This window comes from Dasypus novemcinctus, chromosome 1, assembly GCF_030445035.2.
Source record: "Dasypus novemcinctus isolate mDasNov1 chromosome 1, mDasNov1.1.hap2, whole genome shotgun sequence".
NCBI classification, from domain to species: Eukaryota; Metazoa; Chordata; class Mammalia; order Cingulata; family Dasypodidae; genus Dasypus; species Dasypus novemcinctus.
Window position 1 is genome coordinate 50,147,845 of NC_080673.1, and position 16,950 is coordinate 50,164,794.

A 16,950-nucleotide genomic window follows, 5' to 3' on the forward strand; every position below is an offset into this window, starting at 1 on the left:
GTCCTAAAGATGATAAGCCTCAGTTACTTTTGTTCTTAATTATGAATTGTTTATAGACTGTTTGTGTATAAACATATTTTTAAATAACTGCTTGTCTTAATTCATATATTAACAGCAAGAAAAGTCAAGAACATGCAACTAGAAGATACTAAGGCTAAAACAAGGCCATTCAATTACAGTAATTATGTTTGACATTAAGATAAACACTGAAAATAAAAGGACTTGTATAGTACTTAAATCAGTGAATAAGGATTCTTCACTTCTTTCAAAACATTTTCTAATCAACATAATTTTCTTGAACAGTTGTTTAACAAATACTTTTGTGTCCTTCCTTACCAAGTTTTCATTATAGTCCAACACTGAAAATAAACGTAATAGGTAAATATCTAAGTCTGTCAGAAAGTGGTAAATCTTCAGAAGTAAAATAAAGTAGGGTAAAGGTGTGGCACTAAAATTATAGTTAGATTTTAACTAAGATGGATGACCAAGATAATCCCAAGATGATTTTTCAGCATATACTAGTGGAGGCAAGGGCCAGGAAGAAGATTTTATACCTTTCTAATGCTCAAAAACTTTTACTGTCTTAAGATAATATTTTTTAAGTATGGTTCACAGACTATCAGAGATCAAAAAAGTCTGGAATCCTTGTTATCTTCTTCTACAGTCAAGTTTGACAACTACTGCCTTAAGGAATTAAGTATCAGTTTCAACAGGGTTCTACACCAAGAGTCCAATAAGCCAAAGATTGTCTTTTACTACTCATCCCATCAATGTCGAGAGGGAGAATAGGTAAGCAGTACTGGAGTTACAAACTAATTGCAAAAAATCAATAAGTTCAAAACAGCAAATAAAGAATACACTTTCTGAAAGATCTACAGCAAATACTGGAAGGGAGGGGAAGTCAGATAACTTAATGCTGGAGGGAACGGAAAGGTTAAAACAGAATGGCTTGAGATCTTAAAAGGTTAAAGGGAAGAAGAGGTCATGGAAGGAAACTATCTGAATTCTAAAGTTCAGAAAAAAAGAGGTAAGAAATCTGAAAAACATGCATCATAAAATCAAATGGAAGATTAAACTGAATCGTCTGGGACTAGCTTCTTTTCCTGAGATAGGAAATGATGCAGGATATGAAGAACTATAAATATGTTTTGGAAATACAGAGACTATATAAGTGGGAAAAAAGTCTAATTTTTTTTTGTGGAAGAGTAAAAATGCAGGTGTAGCAGAAGTAAAGTAGAAATTGATGAATGCAGTAGTTTTCAAATGGTTAAATGGGACTGCTGAGCAACAGATACTAAAAGATCAACATTGTAAAATTCATAAAACTATCCTGACACCAATCAGCATTATTATTTAATTTTCTCTCATAGTGCTCAGCATCCTGATGGTTCAGGAATACAAGAGTGGCTAGTGAGACTTACTTATGGTTAGGAACTAGCAGATGACAAAGGTACTTAGAAGAAAATTATTAAAGCAAAGACGATGTCAAAAAAGGAAATGAAGCTGGGAGACTAAAAACATTAAGAGAAACAAAAACAGAATTGCGATAAAGGCCACCACTTAGATAAAAAGCATTGTGGAGAACTACTGAAATCCTTCATTATTTAGTCAGATTTTTGTAATAAAGGTTACTTTGCAAAATAGTAAAGACATTTGGAAGATGCCAGATCATAAGAAAGAAGGCAAATAAGAAGCTATGGAACAATCCATGCAAATAATACAGAACAGCTGAAATAGGGTGATGAGGAAAAGATAGGAGAAATATTTATGAGGAGAAACTTGCAAAACTATTAAATATGTGAGGAACTGTCATGGGCAGCTTGAAAATGTATTAAGAAGACCTTTCATTCATACTAAGTAGTTCGTGGGGTAAAAATAATGAATTTTCAGTTTTGGATATTTCCAAGTCAAGGGGACTTAAAAGTAGCTGTCAAACAAACAGATGAAAATACAATTGGAGGCATACTGGACTAGAAATAAAGATTTGGAAGTATTCAGTTAAAAACTGGCAGCTGAAATCAATGATCAGATTAAACTGTCCAGGGAGATATTTTCAGAATTTAACAAAGGACAAAGGAATAGTCAAATAAATAGAATGTATTTACCAAGAAAAAAAAATCATGGTCTCTCAAGGTAAGTAAGATTTCTGAGGGAGGGTCAACAATGTCAAATGTAAGTGAAATCAAGAGGACTGGGGCTAAAATTAGGTCACAGAATTGGAAATCAGGAATTCACCAGTACTGTGTCAGTGGCTGAAGTAAAACTGCAAAGAGTCAAAGGAGTGAATGGGAAAAGTAGAGTTGGCAAACATTTTCTTCTTTAAATAAGTATGAGTTAAGGAAGGAGATGAGGGACATGGGACAGGTACACATACACACAGGCAAATATAATATAAACATAAACTATATACAATCAAATATTTAAAATGTAATTTACATGTATTAATATTTTCTGTGTGATATCCATTATAGGTGTATGTACGCATATGCATATAAAATAGATATTACATATCTTTGGGACTCTGAACTATTGAAGACATTCAAAAAAGCTTGCTGCTCTCAAAGGGAGGTCAAAGGACAAGGAGAAAGAACATTTCAAAAAATATTTAAAATCTACTATGAACCAGATACTGTTCTGGGTGCCGAGAAGAGGAAGATTAAAATAATGTTCCTACCCTTAAGAAGCATATTGGGGAAGCGAACTTGGAATGGATAGGGCGTCTGCTGACCACATGGGAGGTCCACCGTTCAAACCCCGGGCCTCCTTGACCCACGTGGAGCTAGCCCATGCACAGTGATGATGCGCACAAGGAGTGCTGTGCCACGCAGGAGTGTCTCCCACGGGGAGCCCCACACACAAAGAGTGCACCCCGTAAGGAGAGCCGCCCAGCGAGAAAGAAAGTGCAGCCTGCCCAAGAAAGGTGTCGCACACACGGAGAGCTGACACAACAAAAAGAAACACAGATTCCCGGTGCAGCCAGTAAGGATAGAAGTGGTCACAGAAGAACACACAACGAATGGGCACCGAGAGCAGACAAATGGGTTGGGAGAGAAGGGGAGAGAAATTAATTAATTAAAAAAAAAAGAAGCATATTGTGTTGTGGTATTGTTTAATTAACATACTGTTACTTCAACTTTTAAAATTTTTGGTGCAATTAATGAGTTTAATCAATATAAAGTGCTTAGAACTGTGCCTGGGTACATATAAGCATTTATCCTTCACCATCATTATTATTAAATCTGAATCTTAATTTAAAGTTCTTTGCAGATACTGGTCAAATTGAGGTAAAGAAAAGTCTCCTAGAAAATACCGGATGTGAGCTGATTCAAGAATTATGTTTTCTTTTGGTAAAGATTGCATCTATATTATAAGAATGCTGTGGGTAAGAAGTTTATTATTCTCTTTGTAACCACGAGACTGCTAGACAGATGTAGAACAACCATATGCTGAATAACTACTTCTCGTCTTTAACTCACCTCCATTCCAAAGCTAAAATCTTAAATGGGATGTTAACATAATCCAAATAATCACATATTATGTTAATTCACGATACTATTTACTTTACACAGGTAAATATGAGACAAAAGTTACAATATCCCTGTTGCACATATCTTAACTAAATATATGTTTCCTAGTTATAAAAATTATAAGCATAGAAGCTTAGTAATTTAATCACCCAACAAAAAGTTTTCATAATCGCTCTATTCATATGCCCAGAACATACCATTTTTTCTTCATAAGTAGGATCTGGTTCTTGGCTTTCTTTTTGCTTTCCAGGTGATGCATCATCAAATACTTCCTGTATAGGAAAAATCATGGAGTCGTTCTTGAATAAGAGTCAACACACACAGACTGATTTCTGCCCAAACCTCATTCTAAATAACACACTCCTTCCCCAAGTTACCTAGATATTAACGTGGCTGTCACCTAACAGGATAGGAAATCTAGATGAAATTAAAAACCATGAGGAGAATAACCTATTTAACCCAAATATGGAAAACATATACCTGCTACCAAGAATAAAAGACAGTATTATGTCCTACACCAACCTGGAACAAAATTCCCTTCAATAGAAGTCACATGAGGCAAATCTGTTTCTCTTCTTGTAATCAATTTTCTAATCTTTTTCTAATAATTGTGAAACCAAAATGTATTGAATGTGGAAAACATCATTCCCTTTTTTATCATAACACTGCAATATCTTCTTTGTTGACTACACAAATGCACATCTGGGAAGTAGCATTATTTGTCACTCTGATTTCCACCTTCTGGAATATTACAAAAAATTTATCATTCATCCTAAACGGAATATGCTTTAACTATAGTCTCATTTCTAAATTGGTAATATATGTGCTCTTCTTGCAAATTTACTCACCATGACATTCAAAATGCCACCAAACAACAAAAATTATCAACAATTTCTACATTAAAAAGTTCCACTCGTCCATTAAAAGAATATTACACAAGAACATCTGGCAAAAGTATAATTTTCATTAACAACATACAAATCTGTGCTTGGTAATATGTATCATAATAAACCTATCTTTAATAAAAAAGGTGGGGGGTAGGGGTAGGTATAAAACACTAAAATCAGGGGTCAAATGTCCTACATTCAAATCTACCTTCATTTCTAAGAACTTTAGGTACCTATTTCCTTATGCTCATCACAAATCTCTGTTCTCAAGATATAAAAATGAAAAAGCCATCTACATAGCGTACTTCACAAAATACCACAAAATACTGTCAGAATACCATGAAAAGTATACACCCTAAAAAAATAATATGTGTTTTTCCAACAATCATTATTTCCTCCACATTAAAGAGATTTGGACACCAGGCCTCTTGAGTCCTATAATCATTGGTACATAGTTTGCCTATCTGTCAGTGTAGTCAATAGTGAGAGAACAGGATGAATTAAGACAGGCTCCACATTGCCAAAAATATGAGACTAATTATTAAAAAGTAAGAATGCTCTTTTGACTATCAGTACCAAACAAACAAAAAAATTAACTGAATAAGCTAGCAAAGTTAATACTTTCAGGTCAGCTTTGTTCAAGAATTCATTAAGAGTGAGCTTCATTTTATTTCCTGAATTTGGAAAAAAAAAAACATCTTAATCCTAGTTTCAAAAACACAAACAAAAGGCTTTTAAAAATCATCTTCTGACTGTAAAACAGATTAAAATTGTCAGAAATATGCATGTGCCCAAACCTAGTTTTGATCAGTGAACCTCAGTAATTTTTTAATTCAGTTAAGAAAAAACAGATACAGTTTAAAAGGCCAAAATCACATTATAATGTGATAAGAAAAAAACCAAAACTAGTCAGTGAAAAGATGAATTGGTAAAAGATGAAATTACTGATATTTCCATTCTGAGGTTAAAAAAAAAAAGTCATTTTGTTGTAAATGAAATTACTAAATGTAATTTTTGTAAGAATATGACACTGAAAAGTTTGGGAAGTGTCAGTTTCAGAGTCGGCTTGGGTTCACTTACAGAAAGACTCAATGTCCTCATCTGGCAAAAGAAAATATCACTGACTTCATATATCAATTGTTATCACCATGCTCATATCCACCTTTACAATTTAATTAAATTTTAATTAAAAATAGCAACTCAGAGTCACAATATTTAGGCTTTAAATTACACTGCTTTCTGATATTTAAATAAGACCTCTGGTAAAACATTTATGTTATGCCAAAGACTGAAGGAGGGACTTTTTTGAGAAAATAATGAAAATTACGAAGATTTCTTTGCAGGGCACTGTGCATTCACACACAATTTTGTTTTCAGTCTCACTGGTTTTTTAAACCCTCTTCGCCACGGAGCAGGAACCCAAGTAAAATAGCCCTAGTAATCCAAAAGAACCATAAACCTTAGGGAAAAAATTAAAAGGCAGCAATGGATACATTTAATTGGAAACAAATCTCAACCACTGAAAACTACAGAATAGATTTCCTATTTCACTAAAACCCACCCTGAGCACTAAAAGTACTTTTCAAAGATTAATAACAAAAAAAAAGGTATTTCACCCTAGACTATAGACCCTTGAGGCTCAAATAAAACTACTGCACCAAATGTCTTATTGCTAAACTGCGCTACTATTTCCTTCTTATATTAATTCTGCATCAAAATACTATTCATTTTTATAGCAGTACAGCCTTCATTTCGTCTAAGGATGGAAAAAGCCCAAAAACCTTCGGGAGGGGCAATCACTTTGTTCCCAGACATTGTAAAGCCTTGAAGTATACCCAAGAGACCCCGCCTGGCAGCTCCCCCATCTTTCCATCCCCGCAGTACAGACATCATCCCCCCTGAGCAACCCAAGCCCAAAGGGATCAGCACACAGCAGTACAAAAAAGGAAAAAAAAAAAAAAAGGCTAAGGCCCCAAAAGAGGAGGTGCGCTGGACTGAAAGTCAAAAAACTCCCCTCCCCCGACAACTCATTCATTCATCCAACCTCCACCCTCTGAACATTGGATGGGGGTCCAGGACAGTCGCTGCCGCCCTGGCCACATCCCTCCCAGCAGAACAGTGCTCAGGAGGGGCCTCCTCTTACTTCCGAGCAGCAGCTGCGCCCCGTTTATCCCCACTGCGCACTCGGCCCCCAGCTCTCGCCATTGTTTCTGCACGGAACAGATACCGCCCCCGCAAGGACCCGGAGGCAGAAAAAGACGCCCAAGTCCTCGCACGCGCGGCTTTTCCTCATTCTTAAGGGGCGCCTCTCTTGCTCTTCCAAGTTTGGCGTGAACTAAATACTACGTTCGGGGATGGGAGGGGAAATTATGGGAGTCTAGTAGGGGGAAGAATGGGTACTTCCCACTTGGCCACGGTAATTAAGCACATCTCGTTTAACAAAAGCGTTAGAGAATTGGGAAAGCTTGGCGAAAAGAGAGAAATAAAATGTCAAATGCCAGAATCCTTTCTAATCTGCTTGTATAGGTGACAAGGGCGCAAGGATGAGAGAGCATCATTTCGGATCCGAAAGGTCAGAGGCCGAGTTTGGTGCAGACAGGGGAAGTAGGACTCTGTCCCTAATCACTAAAATCGGCGAGCGAACAGCACTTCCTTCCCCCTGCCCTCCTTCCCTCACCCCGCGCCACCAGGCACCCTCACCTCCCTCACCTCCATCTCAGTGTCAGCAGGACCGGTGCTGGCTACAGAGAGTGCCGCCTGGGCCGCGGCGCCGTCCGGGAAGCCTTTGTTGCTGTGGTGGCTCCCGCCGCCGGCCGCGGAGGCTGTGGTCTTGGAAGGCGCGCTCTCGGGAGGCGGGGGTGGCGGGGGCTCGGCCGCGGACGACATGATGTTCCGTCTGCGTCACCCGCTGCTGCCAGAGGCCGGCCTGGCAGGAATGGAGGGAGAGGCCTAGGCCTGGGGGGCTACGTCGCAATGAGCTGATGGAGGAGCAAGAAGGCCACCCAAATTCCCCTGGCGCCGCGGCTCCGCGACGGCCCTGAGGAGGGCCCAGCAGTCGCCTCTGCGACCTCCTCCTCCTCCTCCACTGAGCTCGGCGTTCGACCCAGGCTCACCTCAGGCGGGAATCACGACGAGAGTGGGCGGGGCCAGCCGGGCCACTGAGGTCAAGAGGGGCGGGCTGATATAAAGGAAAGCCGACGGTTGGGGGACGAGGAAATGAAAGCGAAAGAGATCGAGATGGGGTACCAGCTTCGCCTCCTTCTCTAGTTCTCGGGAATATAATACCTATCTCGCCAGCACCCAGGACAACTACCTACACCATCGATTTCAACTCTCGCGAGATTGCTGCTTGCCTGCCTGAGGCCCGATTGCGCATGTGTGTTCTGTCCCTTATCCTACTCACCTCCTCCACCCGGGTCCCTAGGGTCTAGAGCGAAGAGTGGGCGGGGCCTCGAGGGAGAAGAGAGGCGGGGAAAGATCAAACCAAAAGTTTGCGTGTCGGAGGCTACGCGTGACGTGAGCGCAGTTTTACATGCGTTGTAACGGTTTACCGGCCTCGGCTTCGGTGTCCTTTTAGCCTGACCAGGGTCGGCACTCACTGAAAACTTACCCAAATTTTGCTCTACCTACTTGGAGACCTATATTGGACCTTAATGCTTCTGCAGCCTCCAGCTGTAGACGTGACGTCACAGTGTTGACGTTATGGATGTCTCTAGCGATGTCTCACTTTTTTGTTGTCTTCGGCAAAGTGTCCGTTACAATGCCGTTTTTCATCTTCACATAATAAGCTACGTCAGTCATTTATAAACACCTTCTACTTCCCTTCGGTGCAGACTTACACGATATTTCCTCTGAATTTCTATGCTAGGAGCAAATAATACTGTTGAGTGCATGGTACCATGTAATTGACGAACACGAATAGCTGACACAAGAGGATAAGGGATACGTTGTATCTTTTCCTCATCACCAAGTACTAAATTAAAATGTGCATTCTCTTTTTGTAAAACGTGTTAAGTTATCGGCACTAATTTTTTTGTGGACTGCCTTCGGCGCTCGCAACCTAAAGGTTGTGCATCCGTTACAGAATTTAAGCAAACTGTATTCCAGTTGAGAACATATCTGCATGATATGATATAATAGATTGTCATCTGCCCTTCCCAGGCTCTTGTTAATCTTTGTAACCCCATGTCCGGTATTCAATCAGTGTTATAAAGAAGTCAAAATTTTCAGAAGATGAACCAGCTAGTTGATTGTTAAATTTCAAACAGAAGGACTTTTGAATGTAAAGGCTGCAATCATTTTAAACTTAAAGTGATAATTTTTAAACTGAGAGCTAGAGAAAATGTCTCCAGCCCATCAGAAATACCATTTCTGATTTTAAAACTATTGGGCAAGGAGTGGGTATTGCTCAGTGGTTGAGTGCCTGCTTCCCATATTTGAGGTTCAGGGTTCAATCTCTGGCAACTCCTAAAATAAGAAAAAAAAAATATTGCCCATCCAAAATGAAATATTGGGCTTCAAGAACCATTGACATAGAAGACTAATAGTGTTTATTATACAGTGTCAACTTAAAAGAAAAATTTTAAAAATTTTATAAAGATTGGAATAAGATTGGAAGGATATGCATAAAACTATTCAAAGTATTCAAAATGATTTTCACTGATCTATATAAATTTTTTGCTGGTCTGTATTTTCTGATTTTTCTAAAATGAATTTTTATTATTAAAATATTAAGAAAATTCACTTAATTTTAAAAAGTGTTAATTCCCTAGAAAGAGTTTGTGAGGAAGGATAAGAAAGCAGTGTCTAAGATAGTACCTGACATACAAACACCCAAATATTTGTTAAATACTTATTAAGGATTTACATTCTTATGTAGAAAGAATACAATATTAATATTCAGAAAGATTATTTAGTCTTTGCAGTCTTAGGAAGAAATCTTGGGTCCTTATTTGAAAACTTAAAGTTATACTTAAGTATTTAAATGGAAGGGTCTTAGGTTGATAACTGTTTAAGGAAAGCAATACATAACTTTACCAAGGAATATGACAGTAGTCATTTAACATTTATGCTGTGAGTTTTTCATATGAGCATATGAAGTTATATGAGAATATTGTTAGGAGAAATTGTCAAGGACAAACAGAAAAACCAAGAAGAGGTGACAGAAAATTCCAATTCACTAATCTAATGTAAGGGACAAAGAAACAGATTTTGAACAGGGTCTTGAAGCAGAAATGGAGAGGAAGAGAACCACTAAAAAAAGAGAATGCCTAGAAATGTACTTTAGGGACATAAGCTGAGTTAGGCAGATATCAGTACTTACATTGTGGCCAAATCACAAAAGTCTATTTTTCTTCTAAGATTAATAGGCTAAAGCTAAGAGCTAGTCCTGAAATTGATAGTGTAATAGACGATTAGTATAGTGGTAAAAGAGTATAAGGGATGGAAACGGACTTTGGCCCAGTGGTTAGGGCGTCCGTCTACCATATGGGAGGTCCGCGGTTCAAACCCCGGGCCTCCTTGACCCGTGTGGAGCTGGCCATGCGCAGCGCTGATGCGCGCAAGGAGTGCCGTGCCACGCAAGGGTGTCCCCCGCGTGGGGGAGCCCCACGCGCAAGGAGTGCGCCCGTGAGGAAAGCCGCCCAGCGTGAAAAGAAAGAGCAGCCTGCTCAGGAATGGCGCCGCCCACACTTCCCATGCCGCTGACGACAACAGAAGCGGACAAAGAAACAAGACGCAGCAAATAGACACCAAGAACAGACAACCAGGGGAGGGGGGGAAATTAAATAAATAAATAAATCTTTAAAAAAAAAAAAAAAAAAAAGAGTATAAGGGAGAGTCAGGCAATCCTAGATTCCAGTACAGGTACTGGGACTTAGTAGCTATGTGACTGCAGGCAAGTTATCTAAACTCTTTAGAATAAGTTAATGTGTTGTCATAAGGATTGAATGATAGAGTGCTTAATACAGTGCCTGGCATATAGTGGGTTATGGGTTTAAGTGTTGCATATTTTTATCCTGAAGAACCATAAACCTTCAGGTCAGGGTCTAGTTGAAACATACGAACTAAATGACTTAAAAAAAGAGAGAGAGAGAGGGAAATGATGGCTAGAAAACGCTAGATAACTGTTCCAGACAACCGTTTGCTGCAATGTAAAAACATATTAGTATTCTATCTCAAATATGCAAGCATATATTGTTTACACATAAAATTCCCTTTTTGAAATGTAGTGTGCTAGAACAGCATGTGCTGTATTGAAATAGGATGAAACAAAGAGATGTTGCCAGAAGACAAAAGATGCCCAAAAGCCAGAAGCTTTTTGGTCTTTATTGAGAACAGAAAGGAGTTAATTTAAGTTTCAAGGACAAAGTATCATGTACCATTCCTCATTGCATACTCATATTGCAAAAGTATAAGAAAATAAAGTCTGGTTATTACATAACAATAAAACAGTCCTGGGTTTGTGAGTGTATAAGGATGAGGCATTTCCAATGCCAGAAACCAATGATGTTACTTTTGTATGTATTTTTTCCACAGTTTTGCACATAGGTCAGTGGCCAAAGGAAAGGGATTTCAGCTAATGAGAAGCATTAACTGTATTAGTCAGGGTTCTCTAGGGAAACAGAATCAACAGGAAATATCTGTAAATAGTATGAGATTTATCTTTCACATGACCATGGAGGTGCACAAGGCCAGATTCCACAGGCAGGCTGCAAACCAGGGGCTCCAATGAAAGTCCAATGACGGTCCTTGATGAGTTTCCAGGAGACATTGGTGTAGCGAGCGAAGGAGTCATGATGAAGTCAAGAATTCATGTTCCCTGTTACAGGCCTGCATGCGGGCCGAAACAGGACAGGAAACACAAACAATTCCATGAACTACATTCTTGACTGAAGTGACTATTCTTGTTTATGAGGATGTTCATCCAGTTAATCAAAAGAGAGCATGTTCTTGGATGCAGAATTAAAAACACCTGCTGTTTTCCTATAGTTCTAAAAATAACTTCATATATAAAAATCATTGTACTCATTTGAAATAAAAACATGGAGCTGACTCTGCTTTGCTGAATGCCTGAGCGAGCTTCATTCCTCCTTACTACCAATTATCCTGGCTGCTGACTCATCTCCGTCTCCGTTCCATAAAATTTTACACCACAACTGGTGCCCGAACAGGGACCTAAGGTAAGAGTTGGGAACAGTTAGGACTGAGAAGGATATAGATGTATGAGTGAGTCATACTATTCTCAGCAATTAGTAAGGAGATAAGCGTCAGAATGGGAAATTCCCCTTCTGTTTTAGACACTTACACTAGTGTTTTGAAATCCTTAAGTCTTCTGGAATACCAGTTAAAGATAATATTTTAAGAAGTTTAATAAAAAAGATACAGAAACAATGTTACTGGTTTATGCTGCAACATAAAAATCAATAGTTTACACCTGAACTTCAAATCTCAGTAGAGTCTTACAGAGTAGTAATCCAAAAATGTGTGTTAACGGTCTGTCTAAACTGCTAAATAAGAGCGTAACTATATTTATGCTGCTCAAGTTATCTTAATTGATTGCTGATAACTAATAAAAATGTATCCAAGTACAAGCTTGCATGTTACAGGCAACATGGATTCCAGAAGAAATATTAAATACAGTAAAATCTATAATGTGAAATAATGGAGAACTTGAAAACAGCTATACCAAAAATGCAAGAAAGTAAGAATTATGAGTTAATGGTAAACTGTATGTTTCTGTTAATGTGTTGTAATTGTTTTGTGTTTGTCTGTTCGTTCAATGTCAGTATATTTTTTAATACCTCCGGATGTAATATAAATTAATAAAAATTTTTAAAAGAGCTCTATTCAAACGGCCAAAAATTAAATAAGCACTTATATTAATACTTAAGTTTAAATGTTAATAAGATCTCTACAGTGATAAAAATTGTAAGTCTTGATTAACAAAATTACTGTAAGTCTTTTTATAAAAAGTTGTTCTTGCCTAGATTGAAATGAAGAGTTTATTTTTCTTCACAGGATAAAATGAAGGCTGTAAAACTTAAATGAATATTAAAGAAGGTTAAAAGTTTGTGAGAATGTTGACTGAAATTTAATAAGTGTTTTCTAAAAGGTATGTTTTGTCCTAAAGTAGGATGGCTAATTTTCATAAACTCTTGGGCCTTAAATGCATGTGGGGAATTGTAGAAGATATTTGTGGTAGTTTTAAGTAAGAGAATGTGTTCTGTGAAAATAAAATTTGTCTTAAAGTAATGTAATTATAGTCTACATGGTTATAAATATTTATAAGAAGTTTAACAAAGCATTGTTTAAATTAAAGTGTTTAAATGGCTAATTCCAAAAAGTCATTCTTAAACAAAACCTGAATTAATAATAATAATAAAAGGTAATTTTATAATAGAAAAACGTCAGCAGCCTGCCTCCCTTGCCAACTTGCTTCTAAGAAACTGTTTTTTGGTATTGCATGCTACTAAGATTAAAGTAAAAAAGTTTAATGTTAATGGTAATTATATGTTGTAAGAAGTTTGTCTGGTAACTTACATATGTGGAATGTATGGAATGTGTTTTTATTGTTAAGGAAACAGGAGATGATTTTGTCCTAAAATAAAATGATTGATTATTGGGAAAAAGTAGAGTGTGAGACAAAACCTGAATGAATTCTAAAAGTGTAAAAGGTTCATGGAAAAGAAATTTTTATAATTAAAGTTAAATAAAATTTAATGAGTCTATAAAATTTTAAAAGGTTTAGTATCAAGTAGTATGCTAATGCAAAGTTTAAAATTTTGTTCTTTCTCAAAGTCTCTCAAGTCATTAGTCTGTTTTGGTAAAAGTTTCCTGAATAATCAGTATACAAAAAAAGTCTGTTTTATCAAAATAGCTTCTTGTGCTTTAACCTCATCATTTCCTTGGTGTTCCAAGAAGGAAAAGTCTTATCTCTTTTAAAGGAACATAACGTTCAAACCTGCTTTCTCAAAATTAAATCCTGAAAAGTAGCCTTTTATTCTAAATTAATTACAAGAGATTTATTCTTTTACCTTGAAAGAAAAATTAAAGTAATAATTGAGTTAATTTAATATGTTATAAGTCAAATGGAAAGTGTTTAAAAGTGTTATAAAATTAACAAGTTTTTTTCTTTAACCCTCTGTTAAAGTTGTATGAATAAAAAGTTCAAATGAATACTTAAGAGAGTATAAATTTACCAATATTTCAGCATAATATTAAAAGTACAATGTGGTTAATTATGGTTTTAATTATTATAAAAAGGTACGTGTCACAGAAACAACCTCTTATCATAAATTAAAATAACAACACTGTAGTATGCAGCAGTCCCAAGTACGCTAGTTTGTTGCAAAAAGTGAATGTCCATCTGTGTCACTATCACTTTGTTTTAAAACTTGCTAAGACTTTCTTTAGTGTCTTCTTAGACAGGTCAAGCCAGCCTGCATTCCTGTATCTGTGGAAAACACAACAATGAACTTCTGCAGTGCCTCCCCAAGGCTGTGTGCATAGCCCAACCATCTGTCCTGGCATGGTGATAATAATCTGGCTGCGTAGAAAAAATTGGTGGCTGAAATCCTACTGATGACGTTAACCAGTAATCCTTTTTTTTTTCAGAATTAAAAGAAACATCAGAGACAATAATATCTGATCTTAAGAGCCTAAACTAGGCCAACAATTGAAACAAGCTGCAGGGGCCCTGCTGCTCTATCAAATTCTTCAATGATGTTTAGTTCGGTAAAACAAAACTATAACCTGCTGTAATTGATAAAGTACAATGTTTTCTCATGTTAATGTAATTTGTAATATTGTTGGAATACTAAAAATCTTTCATCCCTCATTTAACTTAAATATTAAAACCATTGTATGTATTAATTGAGAAAAGTCCTTCACAGAAGTAGGAAAACCTATAGCAAGCTGCTTTAAATAATAATAAAAGGGAAGTAAATTGTGGACATTAACTTAGCCTATAAATTGGATGTGGCAAACACCAATATTGGCTTTGGGTGGAGTTTGTGGCAAAGGCAAATCTAAACAAGTACCCCTTGGGTCTTAATCACAATTCTGGAAGGAGGCCAAAAGTGCAATATAAAAAAGCAATTGTGTGCAGCATAGGAGGTCCTTCTAAAAGTGAAAGATTTAACCCAGTAGTGTCTGATCACTCTGAAGACTGCCATCCCTATCCAGGGGTGGACTGCAAATACTAAAAGCAAAACAGACATGATGAGCTATTGTAAATCACCCTCAGATCTACGAAAAAACATCTGGAATATCTGCTAGTAATAACAGGTGACTGTCTGTCTTGTCCCTACCCACCCCGCTAACATCCCTTTTAGGACTGTTGACGCAGATGCCTTTGTGAAGATCCAGGGCCCAACCACTTAAACCTGGGAAAAGGCAGAGTAACTCCACTGAAAAGGCAAGCATCGTCAAGAGAAAATTTGGGTACCTGATAAGAGATTAAAGTTAGATGGCAGCCAAAAGAGAAATGGAGGAAGTTCAACAGCATTTTAAGATGATGCGGCTGGAGAATGGAAAGACTTATTTTAGAGTGCCGCTGTCTCGAACACAAAGAACTCAACCTCGGACATGGGGACAATTGAAAAAGCTCACCCAAAATGCTGAAAAACTGATTAAAGAAACAAATACTGTCAAAAGCCCGACAACTCTCTTCTTAGCTATGTTATCTCTTATGTCTTTTCAGGTTGGTTCATGTCAGACTTCTAATTATAGCTATTGGACTTATATTTCTAATCCACCATTAATGAAAGGAGTGTCATAGACTGATCCTGTTGTTCCTATATATACTAATGAAACTTTTTGGATGCCAGGACCCTATGATAGTCGTGGCCCTTTATTTCCACATGAAGAAGGGACTAAATTGCCAAATTATACCACTGGAGTTGCAGGCCTTCCAATTTGTTTAGGACAGCCATCTTATTGTTTAAAGTATAAAATGCAGGCATGGTTGTCAGTTCAGAGAAATTCAACAAAAAAAGAAGCTTTGTTCGTCATTTATATTTACTAGCTGCTTCTGCTTTTAATTTTTCTGAAAGAAAAATTCATCTAGTCCTGATTTGCCACCATGTCATCTCCCAGTGGTCTCTCAGCTTACTGACTGGGTTCATTGGACTCAATGTCGAGGAGCTGAAGGTCGAGTTTTAATTAATTCTTCCTATGGAAAAGTTATTAATTGGAGCCCTTTTGGTTCTGCTCAATCACAAGGCCTGGGAGTTGATTTAAGATGGCATCAAAATAATACTGATTTTCATCACGTATATATAAGTACCAGTTCTAACCATTCTATTGTTTGGCATGGTGGAGGGTTTGGGGTCCCTTCTCCATTTTTGGAAAATTATCATTCTCATCCACATTTATGGAAACTTGCCAATGCCTTTTATTCTATTAGTTCATGGTTTGGGCAAATATATAATAAATCAGGAAACTTCACACTCACCTTTTTTAAGAATATTAGTCATCATACACGAGTGTGTGTTCCATTACCATATTTAATTTTAAAAGGAAATGTTAATTGGAATGAAACTAATGGAGAACTTTATTGTCAAAATTGTTCCTTATATACTTGTCTTAATTCATCTATGAATTTTAACCAATCGAATGAAAGCATTTTTCTTCTTCGTCAGCGTACTGGTTTGTGGATGCCTATAACAATGACTCGACATTGGCAGGATAGTCAAGCAACATATTTCTTAGAAAAAATAGCACAACAATTATTACATCGTACTAGAAGAGCATTAGGTTTAATAATTGCTTTAATAGTCGGGCTTATTGCAATTACTGCCACAGCAGTTACTGCTATCTTGGCCTTACAAAAAAGTATTCAAACTGCTGATTTTGTACAGACTTGGCATGCCAATTCTAAAAGATTATGGAATGCTCAACGACAGATGCTGAAATGCAGGCTGAAATCGCTGATGTTACTCAAGCAGTTTCTTTGTTAGGTGATCAATTGTTAAGTGTTAAAAGAACTTTGTCATTGAAGTGTGACTGGAATCATACTACACATTGGCTGTCCAAAGACTACTGGGAAATTCTCTCTGAATGCTGAAATCTCTTCTTTTAAGGCATTCAACTGATTGGATAAAATTTCACTTATTGCTGATGGCTATCTCCCCAGTTGATGCAGATGTAATCAGCCATCTATGCAGTAAACTCAAGGATAACTAAAGCCCATAAATGTCCTTGTATTACAATTAGCCCAGTGCTGGCTTGACCAAGCAACTGGGTACAATTACTTGGCCAAGTTCATACATTAGCCTAACCATCACATTAACTATTCTCTTAATAAATAAAGATAAGCAAGCTTATGTTCCTCATATGCTCCTCATATGTGGTCACTAATTCACATCATCGCATCATTTTTTATGTTAGGTGTATACACATGTATATTTATGTCACCATTTAAATTTGTGTTTTCCTTGCTATTTACAACTTAAAATTCAATTTTTCTGTGTTTATTTCATTTCTGCTGATAAACATAATTTTTCTTTATCAAATTGGTTCTAGGGAAAATACTC

The 16,950-nt window shown here is 37.1% G+C and overlaps 1 protein-coding gene across 2 annotated transcripts in view; it reads right to left on the bottom strand.

Annotated features, from left to right (window-relative positions):
• Window positions 1–7,865, bottom strand: part of SMARCA5 (SNF2 related chromatin remodeling ATPase 5) — a 54,640-nt gene extending 46,775 nt beyond the window's left edge. Inside the window, exons 1-2 of one of the 2 annotated variants that reach the window (XM_058286454.2) lie at window positions 7,124–7,865; window positions 3,725–3,799 (exon numbers count right to left, since the gene is read on the bottom strand). In XM_058286454.2, coding sequence (XP_058142437.1) covers window positions 3,725–3,799; window positions 7,124–7,300 — 252 coding nt within the window. In that variant the 5' untranslated portion in view covers window positions 7,301–7,865. Of the gene's footprint in view, window positions 1–3,724; window positions 3,800–7,114 lie in introns of both variants that reach the window. The other variant, XM_071214497.1, reaches the window with a different exon arrangement.
• Window positions 7,866–16,950: the final 9,085 nt, after the last annotated feature.